Below are 19047 nucleotides of genomic sequence, written 5' to 3'. Positions count from 1 at the left end.
TTTCTGGAAAATTCAATACAGAAAATTCAATAAAAACTGTCTAGATCAAATTCTCTGACCAGATACTTGACTGTGAAAAGCACCTGGAAGCTTAACAATGTAAGCCAAAGTTAAAATCAAGTCTTTCTCTCTTTTCTTTCAAGGGTGTTTGTGTGAAGCAGGAAAGGATCCTGACTACCAGTCTGGAGTTTAAATACATTTTGTGGAAGTTTCTTGTAAAACAGAAACAGGGCCGGCCCACAACATTTTGGCACCTGAGGCGGGGAGCTCAAATGACACCCCCATGCTCCCTCGCTTGGGCCAAAACTTTGAAAGGTCTCAATTCTGCCTTCTCCCTGTTCTTCTCCTCTCATGGTACTGCTCTGCTACCTACCCCAATAAAAGAAAACTAACATGCCTTGTTCAAAAATTTTAAGTAACACTTAACTTTAAAACGCCTGAACAGCAAATGTTACTTTTCTTGTCTGCATAGTAAACAGTGGCATTTTTATCTGTTTGAATAATCAAAGTGGTGCTTTCCGTGCCTTCTTGGTTGCAAAGATTTGAACTGCTTCCTGCTGAAGGTCCAGTCTGGGCCAGCTCATGCTCTGTTGAGATGGTTGCAAGGCTGACCAGCCTCTCCTGTGTCATTGTGGAGCGTAGATGTATTTTTATTATCTTCAGCTTGGAGAAGTTGCATTCTCCACTGGCACCTGTTACAGGAAGTGTTAGAAGTATGCGCAGAGCAACAAAAGCATTTGGAAAGAGGGTGGTCATCTTATTTGTGCACATATATTCCAGAACAGCCTTTGGAGTTGATCCTGCTGAAATGTATCTTGAAAGGGCTTTCAGTTCACCACCTAAATCACTCGCATCAATATCGCGCATGTCATCATGTGTCAACATTGTCTCTAGTGCCCTGCATTGCTGGTGTAGGTCTTCTTCAGGTATAGTGAGGAATTTTAGAATAGCATACAACATCCCAAATATACTGCTGTGTTCCTTGAGCTGCATGAAACGGTCTTCAACTGACTGTATTGCACAATCTGGCACCTGGTTAAAGAATTCAACTTTGAATTGTTGTTTGGGGTCTCCTATGGGATTATCTCGTGCCTCATAATCAAAATGTCTTCTTCTTCAGTGACTCTTGTATTCTTGAATGGGTGGGAAAATAGCCTCAGTGTGAAGTTCCTCTGCCAACTTCTGTGCACTCTTCAGAACGTTTTGAAATCCCTCATCTGACTGGTAAGACTGTAGGTATGACTTTGCTTTGTCCAGTTGTTCCATTGCTCCAGCTATATCAAGGTCAACACCTTGGAGTCTCTTGCTTACAACATTTATTTCAAACAGTATGTCATGCCACAACACTAAGCCACACAGAGATTTGAAGTTATGTATGTTTCTGGTGATTCCATTTCCCTCTGCCACTGTTCTCCCACGAACAGTTCCTGTCATAGCATTATCCTCCATAATGGCGACTATGGCATCATCTATCTTCCCAATTTGGCGTTTGATAGGCTTTATCGCCTCCACCTGACTTTCCCATTGTGTGGCACTCGGTGGTTTCAGTGTCAGAGAGGATGTTCCCAGATGTTGCTTCAAAATTTGCCATTGATGAGTTGATGCAGAGAAAAATACATAGATACTTTGAATTACATTAAAAAATTCAGCAGCGTCACTAGAAGCTGATGCTGCATCACAACCACCAAGTTCAATGAATGAGAACTGCATGGGACAAAAAAAACTTGAGGGTTTAACTCTCGGATCTGTGTCTGCACTGCTCCATTCTTTCCTCTTTGTTGGCACCATTATTGTAGCCCTGACCTCTCATGTCAGCTATCGCAATTCCCGTATCTTCCAGTTTTTTAAGAAGCACATTTGTCATATCAGCTCCTGTAGTATCATCAATGTCAATAAATTCTAGAAAATGCTCTCTGACAGTCACCATTGCAGGGACATTTTCACTAGGTTCTGCTGGTGTTACAAAACGCACCATTAAAGTCATTTGTTCCATATGGCTGATGTCAGGTGTGCAGTCCAGAATAACAGAGTAATATCTTGCAGACTTCAGATCTGCCACAATCTTCTGTTTGACTTTTGTTGCCAGTAACTGTATGATCTCATTTTGAATTGTTTTTCCAAGGTAGTGGTGTGTGTATATTTCTTGTGTGGTGACTCTTCTTAGATGTACAGCATCAAACTCGGGCATCAGCTCCACATTTTAAGGAAGTTTCCATTGTTTGGCACATACAGCTGATCTGAAGTGCCACGCAGTGCTAGGTTTTGGATAGCAAGCATTCTCACAATGGCAATGAGCCTTTTCAGTTGCTGCTTTCTGTTATTCCCTCTCACCTTTTCTCCTACCTGCCTGTTATGTCTTTTGTGTCCTCCTTCCTCCAGCACAGCACTCCACTATCTCTGTGCATCTAGAGCAGAGAGAATACATATGCACCAGCAGTAGACACAATTTTCTATACTCTGGGTCCTAGTGGCATCCCTCCCACAGTCTGGCACCTGGGGTGGCTGCCTCAGTTCGCTTCATGGTAAGGCCAGCTCTGAACAGAAAAGTAAATATACATTTTTTGTTCCATTAAGGACCAAACACAAATCCTACAGGGCTTCCCTCAGCCAAAGTCCAAAGATATATAGAGAGGCTCTTTTTCGTCAAGTTACGGAGAGGGAAGAAGTGCAGTAAAATGGCCTATAGTTCTCTCAGTTTTAGCCTTCTTCCTGCAGTTCATATGCCGGTTTTCGAACCCCACTCTGGCAGTTTTTCACTGCTCGGCAAAGCAACCAGAAAATCCCTTTCATAAGGGGAATCCCAGGAGGCATAGAACTTGCTACCGCTCCTCTCAGCCTAGGGCCTGCAACTGAGAAATAGGGGTGCGATCAAAGAACCTCTGCACTGTAGCTGTTTTTCTTACAGCCATTTGCAGCTGGGTATAAATTAGAGCAGTCTTCAGGCTGCCGTGATTTATGCTGGGACTAAGCTTGTTCCTGACTAGCACCAGAATACAGGGTACTACAAAGGTGGCATACAACCTTCTTTGCCCTTCCCCTGTCCCGAGCTGCATCAAGCACAGGTCAGAATCTGGGACCCTGACTTTGGTATTAGACTCATCTCCCAATAACACATCCCCATTAGAACGTTAATGTACTAATTACCTTCAAATATTTGAGTCCAGGGCAGACATCTGTGCTCACAGGGAGAGGGTTCACTCCTTCTCCACTGACTTCTGGCCAGCAGCCATCCACCCTGTCACAGGCTGGAATGATTTTTTTCCTCTGACCATTACTTTTTTAAAAAGTGAAGGTCAGGTTAGACTATTTTGAAGTCAGACTAGATCTATTTCTTTTCTGCTTCCTAAAGATCAATAGGAAATTTTCCAGGTTTGCTAAGCTCAAGCAGGTGCAGTGTTCAAGGCTAATATCAATGCCTGCTGCTTGGCCTTCATCCCTCAGGAGTCCACAATCCCACCCTAGATTGTTGCCTTTCTTTGAAAGTGGGAAGGATGTCTCCAGTCGTCTCTGGCAGCCTACCAGCATCCCGTGGTCAATGACCTTTTCTTGCCCATGGCAAGTCAGGTTCCCCTCCCTCGCGGCTTCTTTCTGACTCACCGCAAAGGTTGTTCCCCCAACTTAAAGCAGAAGCACCCAGTGGGAGAACTGCTGCTGGCCATACCTGGTTCAAATGACAGAAATAGCACCTCTTAACGGGGGATTGGACATCTGGGGAAAAAGGGAATCCCAAGACCATCCTTCTTTTCTTTCCTCTTTTTTTAAGACCAAGATTGGTCATTTACCCCCTTTGACTTTTCCCCTCTACTCTCCAAATATCAGGGGTTCCATCAACTATTTAAAACAAAAGGCGCACATCGACTTTGTGTTTAGGTGTCTAATTTCTGGGAATTTGGCACTGGACTGCCAGTGGAAATCTACCCCAAACTCTATTTACTAGACAATGAGGACATCAGGTTGGCATTTTTTTTGAGCCTTCTTATTTTCACTGGGAAAATCATCATTGCATTAGCCACCACAATACTATACTTGTGTCTAACAATCCAGTTCAACTCTGCACTCATATAGCTTCTAGTGGTCCCCCACCCCCACCCCGTCCAGGTTTTGTTTTGTTTTTTGTTATGGTTAGTGACAGTTTTTGGTTTCTATGGTTTATCAACGGTTTCCCTTACCCACAGCATTTATTCCTCTGAATGAAAGTCTGGCACGATTGGAAGCTGGAAGGAAAACCACAACTGAATGGCCAGGCACTCACTTAACACTTATCTCTAACCACAGGCTGATACGGTTACTGGATTTGACTAACGGCTATCAATCAGCCCAACTGTAGACACTTGAGAAGATATCAGCCTGCAAAGCCTAGCAGGAAAATGTAAGCTAAACAGCAGCACTATGTATTTTACATAGGGCCTATCTACTTGAATGACAACATCACTGTCCTGAGACCTCTTATCTCTTTTTTTCTGCTTGATAATCCTCAGATTTACTCTGATTGTCCACCCTTCCTTCCCTTCATTAATGTGCATATGTCCTGTATCCAGAGTCAGTGGGAGTTTTGCCACTGATTTAGGATTGAGCGGAAAACATTGTTTGTCAACATACTAGAACAACATGGACCAGTGCATACTTCTGCCTTTCCTTTGTCTGTTAGTAGAGCTTCAATCAAGATGTCACTGTTAACCTGTCAGACTGGGAAAACAAAGGGTTAAATTAGTGGCCTGAGTTCAGCCAGTCTTGATTATACGAATCCAAGAGTCCAGTAGAAATTCTGAAAAGAAAAATCTCTCTAATAGATTGGCCACTTGTCTAGGGAGGAAGAAAAATCCTGTTTCATTAGGTCTGGTTTGGAAAAACCATCAGCCTCCCACACATCCATATGAACATGAATGGCAGAGGAATAAAGGAGAAAAAGTGCAGAGTACAGAAGTCCTCAGTGCTGACTGGATCTTTCCAAGGGATGAAATCTGCTCCCAGTACAGTTGCTCTGGTCTGTGTTGAACTTTTATGGCACTTGCACTTAAATCATTCTTGTAACAAAGCAAGATAATTTCCAAAAATGGCAAAAACTCACTCAGGCCAAAACTGTATCAAACCTTGGTTCAAAGGTTGCAAATTGAGCTGCAGAGCTGTTACAACTGTAAGCAGCACTGTCCACCTTAATTTTTTAAAAACAAACAAAAGATTTGTTTTTAAGTTTTCCTGCCACCAATACCAAACAGATAAGTGGATACTTGCTAAATAGGTTTTTGTGCTCTTGGTCCAGTAGATACGCTGGTTTAAATGTCACTGTAAAACACAAGATAATATGATTTCAAATTTGGTGTTTGAAACTCGTTGCATAATAAAGATACCAGTTTTCTCTTACATCTCATTTAAGGGGCCTGCCACTTTACAGGGAAATCCATAGGTATGAGCAGCGTTCGTATGTCGTATATCTTTGCATTGCTATTTTTTTACCCTCTCTCCTCAATATCCAGTCAGAGATGTCTCCCTTTTTCCTTATTTTCTCTTATCCTTTCAATTCTTGCTGTCTCCGCTCCTTTTACCTTTTCTGATATTTATAGTTTTGAAAAGCATCTGATGACCCTGTTCTCTCTCTGCTTCAGGGTGGCATTTCAGAAATCTGTCCAAGCAGCAGTGGGGGCCTAGAAAGATACGTTTTAGGGTATGAGCTGCAAAGAGACGAAGAGCTGACTATGCAGAGAGATACAGGAAGGCTGTAAATAAACTGAAATACTCCAGCAGCTCCACATCTACAGTGCAGTGCCCACCAAGATAGGGAGGAATCAGTGACTAGATATTCTCAAGCACAGGGATGCATCTGACTAAAGAACTAGCATGGGTCTGAAATGAGACCATATTGAATAAAGGACTCCAGAGATGTTACTACTGACACGTGTCAAAGATTAAAAAAGGAACATGGGCTCCACTCATCCCACTCTTCTGTTACCAACAAAAATCAGACTAAATCCAGGCCTCATTGAAGTAACTGCGCCACTCACTCTGACTTCAGCGTGGCCAGGAGTTAATCCATAATGTGTGTACATAAGAAGAAATGGTAAGGGGAGCTCAATGAAGAATGATTCACAGTACAGCACACCAAGTACTACCAATAAACACCATGGCATAAAGACCAAGGGTGAAATCCTGCCCCATTGAAGTCAATGCGAGTTTTACCATTGAGTTCATTGAGGTCAGGATTTCACCCCAAGCGTGTTACAGGTACACCTCTGTCCTCTCCTCCCTTCTGGGTCTGTACTGAGTGCAGGTCAGCTACACCACAGACTCTTCAACCACCTTCTTCACCCTTCACGGAAGCACTTGTTCTAGGGTAGCAATAAGCACCATATTGATAAAGATGAGCTGGTATTAAGGTGCATGGTACTTTGTTGCGAGTGATATGCTACATGATGCTTTACTGTTGACAACAGGCTTTACAGAAACTTATCCACTTCTGCAACCACAGCAAAATTTTGTATAATTTCAGTTGGAATGATGAAAAAAAGTTTTCTAACTGATGACAGGCTGTTCCTCATATAACTTGCCATTTAGATCACCTGCGTCAGGCCGGGCACAAAGTTTTGTGTATATCCTTGAATCCGAGCCAATGGGGAAGTGCCTTGCAAAACATAAAAACCTCTACTATTGATCTATGATTAAGGCTGATTCAGCAGAAAGTTATATTTCAGTCACACAAATCTGAAATAAGACCTATACTCTGGCTAATCCAAGCATAACCAGTCTGTTGCAGCCTTTGGGTCACTGTAAGCACTATGAGCCAGATTCTGATAGCCTTGCTTCTGGTAGTATCCTATTCCCAGAACAGTTCCAATGAAGTCAATGGGACTATTTGTGGAGTAGGATAGCCTTACTCATATTGAGTAGTATCTTATATCACAAATAGTCCCATTGACTTTTTTGAAATTATTCTGGGAATGAGACAACACTCAACATGAGTAAGGCTATCAGAATCTTATCTGATATAAAGAGAACATCAGAATAGCAGTTAGAAATTATAGAAGTTTAAAAATATTTTCAAGTGAAAGCAAAGGAGAATGGCGGAAGGAATGGAAAATAAGTCTCTCGTGATTTGCCAAAAGAAAAGGATGGCTGGAACGCTGGACCAACAGGTAAACTTAAAAAAAACCAAAAACAACTCTCCTTCTCTCACCCCCTCAATGCCAGATGAAAAGCAGATGGGTAGTGAGCTAACTTCATTTATTTTTCAGCAGAATTAGCTGCTACACTTATTGAACGTTTTGGAAATAATCCATGGGAGTTTGCAAAATTTTACAGTTTATTGCCACCACGTTCACAGTAGAATACAGTCTCTTTTGCAATTTATTAAGGATGTTAAAAAGACAACATATATCATACAAAGGTTATTGCAAAATTGACTCAATGCAACAATCCATAAAGAAGATATTCAATGCTATTCACTGTAGTTTAGTGACAGTGAAGCCTTAAATTGGGTTTATGACATATGTTGGGCTCCTGCATGTTCAAATATCATTATCTGTAAGTCATAATGTTACTAATTGAACAACGTAGCACATATACACTTGGCAGATTCCTGACACACACAGTTTTTGACTGTCTCCCAGATTTAGGACTGAGAATGTCAAAATGACCCTGTCTTTGGCAGGGACAACAGAAGGCCTGGTTGTATCAAACTCTGCTTGAAATCAAATCTTATTTCTGCTAAAAATCTGCCATTTTTTACCCTTAATCCAATATTTGAATTTGCACAATTGCTCCTAATTCAATTGATCATGTTAGATTTGTGGATTTGGAAAGTGAATGCTGCGTTATAAAAAATGAGAACTTAATTTATAGGGTTCACACAAGGCAATTTTATAGGGTTTATACAAGGCAATATTTCATCTAGGGAAGTACTGTAAAATAGATGACAAAAAAATTTTTTGAGCAGATCATAAAGCATTCTCTGTTTGGTTGTCATGTTTTACTGTCATTATCAATGCAAAAATGAAACTTATTTTTTATGCTGCAAGTTAAATCTTGGAAAAGTCAGTGTCATTGTGAACCTTCTATGGAATAAAATTTAGTATCTGAAAGTTTGCAATGGAGGACTTAACTGAAACTCCTAAAATCCACATTCTCATTTTCTGATCTCATTTATGAGTCACACACAGAGGGTGGAGTGTAGTAAATCTACTCTGGCCATTTGACTAGGCAATAAGCCCAAGAACAAATATATTTCAATGTGTTAACATTAATAAACAGTGAAATCCCAAAATCCTTTTGCAAAGCTTCAGTTAGCATTCTGAACTTCATATATCGCAAATTCATCTTTGTCAAGAAGTATTGCTATTGCATGGTTGTTTCTAGAGGCCATGGTTACTGTGGCTACACCTTTGTAATTTGTAAAAAACGGACTATTCATTTTTAAGCTCAAAGGTGAGCCATTTTCCTTTAGATTTTCATATTCATTTATTTAAAAGGTACATCATTTTATTTCACAGTAGCTGTTCCAAAATGGTGTATGAGGTTTCTCTAGGCATGTCACCATAGACTGTATAGTAAGACCATATAATTCCTGCAGTAGTTTCTGGTTTTCATCCAAAATGCATTATATGGGATAATAAGATCAAGTAAGTATAATACTCAAGAGAATACTGAAAAAAGAACGAGGAGTACTTGTGGCACCTTAGAGACTAACAAATTTATTTGGGCATAAGCTTTCGTGGGCGAAAACCCACTTCATCAGATGCACGGAGTGGAAAATACAGTAGGAAGATATATGTATACAGAGAACATTAAAAAATGGGGGTTGCCAACACTGATAGTTAATTTAACAGAATCAGCCAAAAATAAGTCTTATTTCTGACTACATTTAAGTTTTACTACCTACATTACCCTAGACATTGTCAAAACAGTTTATTCTTCAAAAAGTCCCACCTCAGTCTGTTTCTAGAAATTGACATTACAGTGACTTTCCAGATCTCAAGTATGCCAAGAGATGACTACAAGCAAACATCTGGAACTCAAAAAGCGCAAACTCCAGAAGTAAGATGGCTATGTCGTATTGAAGGCTATGTCTTTCCTTCCTCAAAACAAATTATTTCCAGAACCCTACAATATACACCTCTATCAATAGACCCTTCAGCCCCTATTTATCTATATCTCAGCCATCTGGATTCAGGTGTTATGTTCTTGTTTCAGTGTTCACATGTGCTTTTGTAAAAGAAAACAACGTTTTAAAAAGGGCTGTGGGAGACTCACAAAAAAAATCCAAGATGGAAGTCACAACCCTGAGTTATATATAATGGGCTTTTGTAATTCCAACTGTAAATAAAACATGCTTCCAATCTTCTACTGCATACAGTGTTACAATATATAGTACTGTATATTTCTGCATAATTTCCACATTAAAAATAATGATGACAAAACAGTATTTCTTACTTTCGACGGAACATTTCTGCAAATATGCAGCCAACACTCCAGAGATCAACTGGTGTTGCATAGCTGGATTGAAGCAAAACTTCAGGAGCTCGGTACCACAGAGTGACAACCTGTAAAACAAAGAGGAACATATTAGGAGAAATATTCAATTGCAGAAATACCAACTAGTGTGTGGGGTTGCCCAGTGACCCAGATTGCCTTAAGCTTGTATGGTCTCACACACTAAGGATGGTCAGGTTTGGTCACTGCTTAGATGACAGTCCTCTAAAGAAAATCCAGGTGCTGCCAGAAGTGGTGTGGAGGAGTCAATAGGTGGGATTATTCCTTCTGAATCGTGGTATATGAAGGCACTGTACACTAATTTAAAGGATGAGTCAAAAAACCTAGTCCCAACTCACTTATGGCCATTAAAGCTTCCATGGCATGTTCTGCAGAAGTAGAGATATTAAGATCTCTCCCCCGCTTGCCCCTTGCCCATCAAAAAAAAAAAAAAAAAAAAAAAAGAAGCAACAAGCTACAAGCTAAAAACTAACCAACAAGAAACTCACAAGCCAATTAAGCCAAAAACAAGCCCGATTTCTGCACTTTTTTTGCGGGTTTGGCATGTCTGCTTGGTTCCTCTCCTATGCCTCAGTACAGTTAGAATCCAGCCCTAAAGAAATAGGATCTTCAGCTGAAGGACAATACTGTATTGGTAGTATGCTGTAGTTATAAACCACAGACAACATTATAAAGAGGGAACAAGGGTCTTATAATTATTGCATTAATTTTGAGATACAAAAATACATGTGTTGGAAAGTGCAGTGTTTCTCTAGGCTCATGAAACTGAAATTTAAAAAGATACAGAAAAAGAAATAATTGCAAAGTAAAAGATAGAAATAGCTTTAAAATACACGTTATTTAAAATGGTGAGTGCTGAATTTAAAGACCAGTACTCAGAAACATATGACAAAGGTGGGTTTTTTAAATAACAACAATATAATTGTCCTCTTAGCAGAAATAACAATGCAAGTAATCAGCTGAATTTGCTGCTGAGAGCCAGCTGAAACAAAAGCAAATACAACATTTATTACAATCATTACATGCCCTGACAGCATCTGGAGGTGTGGAATGGATAGAGGAGGGAAGTTCAAGGATATTTACACAAGTGTCATATTTGCTAAAAGTTCTTTTACATGCTTTGATCTCTATTTATAAAATTTATTTTTGAAACAGTTCAATAACTTAGTGCAAAATAAAGCTGAGCTGAGCCAACTTTGACTTCAAGATACATGCTATGTAAACTGGCACAGCAACAGAAGAAGGCATAATGTAATCCCTTCATTTTCTCTGATTGGTTGGTGTCAAATAGGGATGCTTTTCTAATATATGTACAGGGGAAGGTAACTCTCCCGCAGAAGTTCATTCCAATGAACTTTAATTTGAGGTCAGGATGCCATTATGAACACCACTGATAAAGACTGCCCAGGGAATATGCTGAATCAGGTGGAGTTCCTTTTTCAATATTTTATTTAACGATATTAATGTATTTCTCAATGTTTGGTCTGCACATATGTTCTCTTAGGGCCTTTGGGGAGAAACCCATGGGATAGGAAAAATTACTTTAAAAAATTTGGAGATTTCTAGGGTCATGGATTTCCACATATTCTTTTTTTTCAGATGTGGGGGCAGCCGCCTAACAGAAGGGGAAGAGCAGCATCAACTGAAGACCTATAGGAGAAACAGGACCAAATCTTGCAGATTCTGAACTTGAGATCCAAGTGGGCCTCCCCACACAAAACGAAGGAAAGTTATTTACCCTTCATAACTGTCGTTCTTCAATTTCACTGTGGGTACACATGCACTCCATGAGCATGAGACCACAGAATTCTAGCAAGTAGCGTCCACTGGGCCATACCTACACCTTTGTTCTCCTTTTGCTCTGTGCTAAGAGTATAAGGGGTGTTGCTGCCCCACACCTCTCCAGTTCCCCCTCTTACCATGAATCAGAGAGGATCTGAAGCAGAGAGGAAGGAGGGTGAGTAGTGGAATACAGATTGGGATCACACATCTCAAAGAACTCCAGTTACAAAGGGTATGTATACGCAAAAAGAAAAGGAGTCCTTGTGGCACCTTAGAGACTAACCAATTTACTTGAGCATGAGCTTTCGTGAGCTACAGCTCACTTCATCAGATGCATACCGTGGAAACTGCAGCAGACTTTATATATACACAGAGAATATGAAACAATACCTCCTCCCACCCCACTGTCCTGCTGGTAATAGCTTATCTAAAGTGAGCAACAGGTTAGGCCATTTCCAGCACAAATCCAGGTTTTCTCACCCTCCACCCCCACACAAATTCACTCTCCTGCTGGTGATAGCCCATCCAAAGTGACAACTCTTTACACAATGTGCATGATAATGAAGTTAGGCCATTTCCTGCACAAATCCAGGTTCTCTCACTCCCTCACCCCCCTCCATACACACACAGACTCACTCTCCTGGTGGTAATAGCTCATCCAAACTGACCACTCTCCAAGTTTAAAACCAAGTTAAACCAGAACATCTGGGGGTGGGGGGGTAGGAAAAAACAAGAGAAAATAGGCTACCTTGCATAATGACTTAGCCACTCCCAGTCTCTATTTAAGCCTAAATTAATAGTATCCAATTTGCAAATGAATTCCAATTCAGCAGTTTCTCGCTGGAGTCTGGATTTGAAGTTTCTTTGTTTTAAGATAGCGACCTTCATGTCTGTGATTGCGTGACCAGAGAGATTGAAGTGTTCTCCGACTGGTTTATGAATGTTATAATTCTTGACATCTGATTTGTGTCCATTTATTCTTTTACGTAGAGACTGTCCAGTTTGACCAATGTACATGGCAGAGGGGCATTGCTGGCACATGATGGCATAAATCACATTGGTGGATGTGCAGGTGAACGAGCCTCTGATAGTGTGGCTGATGTTATTAGGCCCTGTGATGGTGTCCCCTGAATAGATATGTGGGCACAATTGGCAACGGGCTTTGTTGCAAGGATAAGTTCCTGGGTTAGTGGTTCTGTTGTGTGGTATGTGGTTGTTGGTGAGTATTTGCTTCAGGTTGCGGGGCTGTCTGTAGGCAAGGACTGGCCTGTCTCCCAAGATTTCTGAGAGTGTTGGGTCATCCTTTAGGATAGGTTGTAGATCCTTAATAATGCGTTGGAGGGGTTTTAGTTGGGGGCTGAAGGTGACGGCTAGTGGAGTTCTGTTATTTTCTTTGTTAGGCCTGTCCTGTAGTAGGTAACTTCTGGGAACTCTTCTGGCTCTATCAATCTGTTTCTTTACTTCCGCAGGTGGTATTGTAGTTGTAAGAAAGCTTGACAGAGATCTTGTAGGTGTTTGTCTCTGTCTGAGGGGTTGGAGCAAATGCGGTTGTATCGCAGAGCTTGGCTGTAGATGATGGATCGTGTGGTGTGGTCAGGGTGAAAGCTGGAGGCATGCAGGTAGGAATAGCGGTCAGTAGGTTTCCGGTATAGGGTGGTGTTTATGTGACCATTGTTTATTAGCACTGTAGTGTCCAGGAAGTGGATCTCTTGTGTGGACTGGACCAGGCTGAGGTTGGTGGTGGGATGGAAATTGTTGAAATCATGGTGGAATTCTTCAAGGGCTTCTTTTCCATGGGTCCAGATGATGAAGATGTCATCAATGTAGCGCAAGTAGAGTAGGGGCTTTAGGGGACGAGAGCTGAGGAAGCGTTGTTCTAAATCAGCCATAAAAATGTTGGCATACTGTGGGGCCATGCGGGTACCCATAGCAGTGCCGCTGATCTGAAGGTATACATTGTCCCCAAATGTGAAATAGTTATGGGTAAGGACAAAGTCACAAAGTTCAGCCACCAGGTTAGCCGTGACATTATCGGGGATAGTGTTCCTGACGGCTTGTAGTCCATCTTTGTGTGGAATGTTGGTGTAGAGGGCTTCTACATCCATAGTGGCCAGGATGGTGTTATCAGGAAGATCACCGATGGATTGAAGTTTCCTCAGGAAGTCAGTGGTGTCTCGAAGGTAGCTGGGAGTGCTGGTAGCATAGGGCCTGAGGAGGGAGTCTACATAGCCAGACAATCCTGCTGTCAGGGTGCCAATGCCTGAGATGATGGGGCGCCCAGGATTTCCAGGTTTATGGATCTTGGGTAGTAGATAGAATATCCCAGGTCGGGGTTCCAGGGGTGTGTCTGTGCGGATTTGATCTTGTGCTTTTTCAGGAAGTTTCTTGAGCAAATGCTGTAGCTGCTTTTGGTAACTCTCAGTGGGATCATAGGGTAATGGCTTGTAGAAACTCGTGTTGGAGAGCTGCCGAGCAGCCTCTTGTTCATATTCCGACCTATTCATGATGACAACAGCACCTCCTTTGTCAGCCTTTTTGATTATGATGTCAGAGTTGTTTCTGAGGCTGTGGATGGCATTGCGTTCCGCATGGCTGAGGTTATGGGGCAAGTGATGCTGCTTTTCCACAATTTCAGCCCGTGCACGTCGGCGGAAGCACTCTATGTAGAAGTCCAGTCTGCTGTTTCGACCTTCAGGAGGAGTCCACCTAGAATCCTTCTTTCTGTAGTGTTGGTAGGGAGACCTCTGTGGATTAGTATGTTGTTCAGAGATATTTTGGAAATATTCCTTGAGTCGGAGACGTCGAAAATAGGATTCTAGGTATAAAAGGGTATGTATGTTTCCTTTCTTCTTCAATTGCTGATCCTGATGTGTATTCTGCTGTGGGTCACTGACAAGCAGTACTCATAGAGGAGGAGGGTGTGAGGATGCAGGCAGTATGGTTGCTTGTAAAACCACTATTCCAAATAATACATCAGCGGAGGAGGATTGGACTCAAGGCACAATGCCTTGTGAATGTGTGGATGGAACTTGTTGCTGCCTTGCTAATATCAAGCAGAGATACTTCTTGGAATGCTGCTACTGGGGCTGTCTGTACTCTTGCAGAATGAGCCTATACTCCATGTGGGGAAGGAACGTGTGCCAGCTAATAAAACAGGATACAGCCAGAGATCCACTTGGAGATCCTCTGGGAGGAAACAGCTTGTTCTGCTTTGGCAAGAAACAGCCCAGGTGACTTTCTGATATCTTTTGTTCTGTGTAGAATAAAATGCAAAAGCTCATCTCATATGGCAGGAATGAAATCTCTTCTCTAAGCTGGAAACATGGGGCTTTGGGAAGAACACAGCTAAGTGGATAGTCTGGTTTATGTAAAATTCCGATACTACTTTAGGGGGTGAATTTTGGATGGAGCTGTTGCGAAACCTTGTCTTTACGAAATATAGTGCAAGGAAGGTGTGCCATTAGGGCCCCCGGTTCACCTACCCATTCATCCGAGGTGATGGCAATGAGGAAAGCAACCTTCATAGACAGGTAAAGCATCAAACAGGTAGGCAGGGCTTCAAAAAGTGGTGTGGATTTTTCACACCCCAGAGCAACACAGCTGGGTTGACCTAAATTTTAGTGTGAACCTGGTCTTGGATTCCTGGCACACCACTATAGCAGTCACCATGGATCTTTAAGCAGTACTGGCAGCATCGACTGCAGCTTCTAATAAGGGTCTTGCCACTAAACTTCCCTCATCAATAAGACCTCAAACTTGAGCCCTATCCTTCTTCTTCAGGTGCTGGGTCCTTATGTGTATTCCACTATTGATACACATGCACTTCATCTACCTGAGACTGGAGAATTCTAGCAAGTAGTATCCATTGGTCTGCACCTGCATCCTGCTCTCCTCATGCTCCTTGCTGAGGGTATAAGGGGCGGTGCAGGCTGACATATTTCCTGTTCCTTCTGACCACCGTCTGGCCTGAGAAGAGTTCCAAATCCCCTCAGAGGAGGTCCAGGCCTCCAACACAAGCTACTGGATAGCCCAGAGCCTACAGATTCCAGCTGAATAGCACTCCGAATCAATGAGGCCATGCTGAAACCAGGAAGAACTGTGTGGCACATGTCAGTTAAGGAAGAACTGTGCCCCTACTACTATGAGAGCAAAAAAGCAGTACTTTGTCCCGACTAAGGGAGTGGAGTTGTTCTTCCATGCTGCACCCAACTCCACAGACATGCAAGCAGCCATGGAAAAGTCCAGACAACAATACCCACGGGCCACCTGGCTGGATCAGGAGGCCAAGAGTTTAGACCTTATGGAAGAAAGGTGTTTGCTGCCACCAGTCTCTAATTTAGAATTTCCAACTTCTGGGCCCTCTTGGCAAAATATGATTTTTTGATTTATTCTAAGTTCCTGGACTTTTAAAGACATTACCCCCGAACTGGGTGTTTCCCATTCCATGATTCCATTGGCTCCCGCAGTGTGACAGTGAACTGCTCTGGGGCAGGGTAAAGGATTGAATACTGGTCAGACCAGCACTAACCTCCGTGACAATTTACCCCATAACTGCAGTTCCTTTCCCAGGGAAGCATGCCACATACAGCAGCTGCTCCCTTCCTGCTGGCCACACACCTCAATTTGTAGCAGAGAGTGAATGTGAATTGTACACTTAGAGGGGACGCTGCTATTTACAGAGGACTGGGAAAGCATGTAGCATGGGAACTGCTCCTTCCACATGACCACTGCCTGGCCCACTTCCTTGAAACTTTGCTCCCCTCTGTGCGGTACACACACACGAGTATGTGTGTATGTGTCTGTATATCTAGCTACCTCGAGAGAGGGGGCATCTGGTTCTTAATAATTTGGGAATTTAAACAATTATACACTGTAAAAAAAGGCATGCACGTTTATTTCTGACAAATATCGGATTGCTTCATACTGAGAGGGGAACTTGTTTGCCTTGGGCTGTGTTCTGATAAACTGATCTTTACTGTCTACCTACAAAAGGGTCCGAGTCGTATCAGGGTTTGCAATGTGCAAGTTTGAATTTCAAGATGTGAATCTCAAAATGATTGTTATTTATCAAATGTCAACTTGCACATAAGTAATAACCACAGATACCGCCTATCTTGCTAGGGATCCTCTTTTAAGAAATACAGTATGATGTAGTTTGGTTTTGACATAATTTCACTCACTCTTTTTCACCATAGAAACCAAGCAAATATTTGTGGACATTCCATTAGCATTTACAGATAAGTAGAAATGAAAATTATTCTGAACACAGGATATGGTGAGCTGAACAACTAGCTCATCGCTTCCTCTTAACACTGCACTGTCTTAGTGCTTAGGTAAGCCACATAATCAGTGAGGGGCCCTATCATAGAGAAAGAGAGAACTTTGACATTACAGCTTGATAAAGTAACATTTTCAGCATAAAAAAGCATGCATCTGCATTTTTATGTGTTGCTTAACCCTTTATACCTGACACCACTAAAATGGAACGTTGGGGCCACAACTGTAGCAAGGGGGGTTCAACAGGATGAACTTCAGTCCTCTGATTAAACAAGCTCCTCTCTTCAGCTGCCTCTCTTTTCCCAGCCTGTTTGGTTTCTTTAGCTCCTCCTCCCTTAGAGTCTTCCAGGTCCTTCCAAGTAGACAATGTCACCTTCCAGTTCCTCTCCCTTGGCTCTGCCTTCCCTCCATATGCCAGTTTTTCCCTTGCTTCTTCTTCTCAGCACACCTCTGCTGCCCCTAATCTCCAGGCTAACACTCCCTCAAACCTTGCCACTTCCCACTCACTCTTACCTCCCTCACTTTCTCTAATCTGACACCTCCACCACCTTCCCTTTGATTCTCCATAATTTCACCCAGTCTTCTTCCCTTCCTCTTGCTGCATTCAAACCCTCCCATGCCAAATGGCTGCTGTCCTATCCTGTCCAGCTGCCCTTTGCCTTCTCATCAATTGGATGCTCAGGTGGACTAGAGTATCAAACTTTATCTGTTAGTCCAGGGGTGGGCAAACTACGGCCAGTGGGCCGAATCCGGCCCACCAGCCATTTTAATCCGGCCCTCAAGCTCCTGCTGGGGAGCGGAGTCTGGGGCTTGACCTGCTCCGGCGCTCCAGCCAGGGAGCAGGGTCGGGGGCCGCTCCATGCAGCTCCTGGAAGCAGCGGCATGGCCCCCCTCTGGTTTCTATGTGTAGGGGCAGCCAGGGGACTCTGCTCTGAACGCTGTCCCGCCCCAAGCACCACCTCCGGAGCTCCCTTTGGCCAGGAACCGCAGCCAATGGGAGCTCCCTTTGGCCGGGAACCGCAGCCAATGGGAGCTCCAAGGGCGGTGCCTGCAGACGGGGCAATGTGCAGAGCCACCTGGCCACGCCTTCGCATAGAAGCCAGAGAAGGGACATGCCGCTATTTCCTAGAGTCGCTTGAGGTAGCGCTGCCTGGAGCCTGCACACCGGAGACTCCCCCCATGTCCCAACCCCCTGCCCTAGCCCTGATCCCCCTCCCGCCCTCCAAACACTTGATCCCAGCCCGGAGCACCCTCCTGCACCCCAAACTCCTCATCCCCAGCCCCACCCCCCCAGCTGGAGCCCTCACCCCCCCCATGCCCCAACCCCAGCCCTGATCCCCCTCCCACCCTCCAAACCTCTCAGTCCCAACCCGGAGCACCCTCCTACACCCCAAACTCCTCATCCGCAGCCCCACCCCAGAGCTTGCACCCCCAGCTGGAGCCCTCACCTCCCCCTGCACTGCACTCCCCCACCCCAGCCCGGACCGGCCCCCTCCTGCATCCTGAACAAATTTCTGGCCCCACCCTGAGCCCGCACCCTAACCCCCATTTTGTGAGCATTCGTGGTCCGCCATACAATTTCTATTCCCAGATGTGGCCCTTTGGCCAAAAAGTTTGCCCACCCCTGTATTAGTCCAAGAACAAAAAGGCTGAGAGTAATTTGTACTTTGGGACCTGGTAGAAACGTTTTCCTCACCATACCAAGTCACAATTCAGGTCCCCACTCACCAGACAAGCAGGGACTAAAGCTGTTTACAGTGGCTACAGATCACTGCTCTGTCAGGTCAAATATCAAGTGATCTAGGCAGCATCTCCAAATGAAAATAAATGAAAGAAGCTTCTCGGTGATATTATAGAAGCAATTAAACATCCAAAATTCTACCAAAATGTCATCTGGTTTCCTACTCCTGAAAGAGGAAGAAGGAAATGTACCCAGTGTAAGTATGGGGAAGAAGAGCTGAGACATATGCAGGGGCAGAGCTCTGCAGGAGAGGGCAAGGAGGAATACAACCTTTTGTGAAACATAAAACTGTCAATCTTAATGTATCAGAAGATTCTAGGAGCATCTGACATCAGCAGTTTCAATCCCAGCCACTTTCAACCATTTATATCTGGCATAAAGCCAAGTTAAGAGCAAGTATCTGCTCACTAGGAGTGAAATTGAGAGGGCCAACACAAAACCTATGCACCATTTATATCCCACTTAAATCCCATTTAATTCACAGGGGTGAATTTCACCTTAGGCTATCTATTTAGATTTCAGTAGCGTCTGCACCATCCTAGGCACTTTCCAAACACAGATGAAGACACAGTCTCTGTCTTGAATAGCATACAGTCTAGAAAAGGCAAAGACACATAAAGGGTGAGAGAAGGGGATAAGTAACATAAAAGTAAAGGACTACATTTTAGTTTTGTCATAAGCCCTAAGGCCTTGTCTACACTACCGCTTAAGTCAATATAAGTTACATTGCTCAGGGGTGTAAAAAACCACCTCCCTGCGTGACATAA

General features: G+C 43.2%; 1 protein-coding gene across 1 annotated transcript in view; it reads right to left on the bottom strand.

Annotated features, from left to right (window-relative positions):
* CDK6 (cyclin dependent kinase 6) overlaps positions 1 to 19047 on the bottom strand; it is a 181409-nt gene that overhangs the window by 28664 nt on the left and 133698 nt on the right. The window contains exon 4 of the mRNA XM_077809408.1: positions 9421 to 9530. Within this exon, the coding sequence (XP_077665534.1) occupies positions 9421 to 9530 (110 nt within the window). The remainder of the gene's footprint in view (positions 1 to 9420; positions 9531 to 19047) is intronic.

This window comes from Eretmochelys imbricata, chromosome 2 (genome assembly GCF_965152235.1).
Source record: "Eretmochelys imbricata isolate rEreImb1 chromosome 2, rEreImb1.hap1, whole genome shotgun sequence".
Taxonomy (NCBI): Eukaryota; Metazoa; Chordata; order Testudines; family Cheloniidae; genus Eretmochelys; species Eretmochelys imbricata.
The sequence above is the reverse complement of the archived record's forward strand: the minus strand, read 5'-3'. Positions and strand labels throughout refer to the sequence as shown.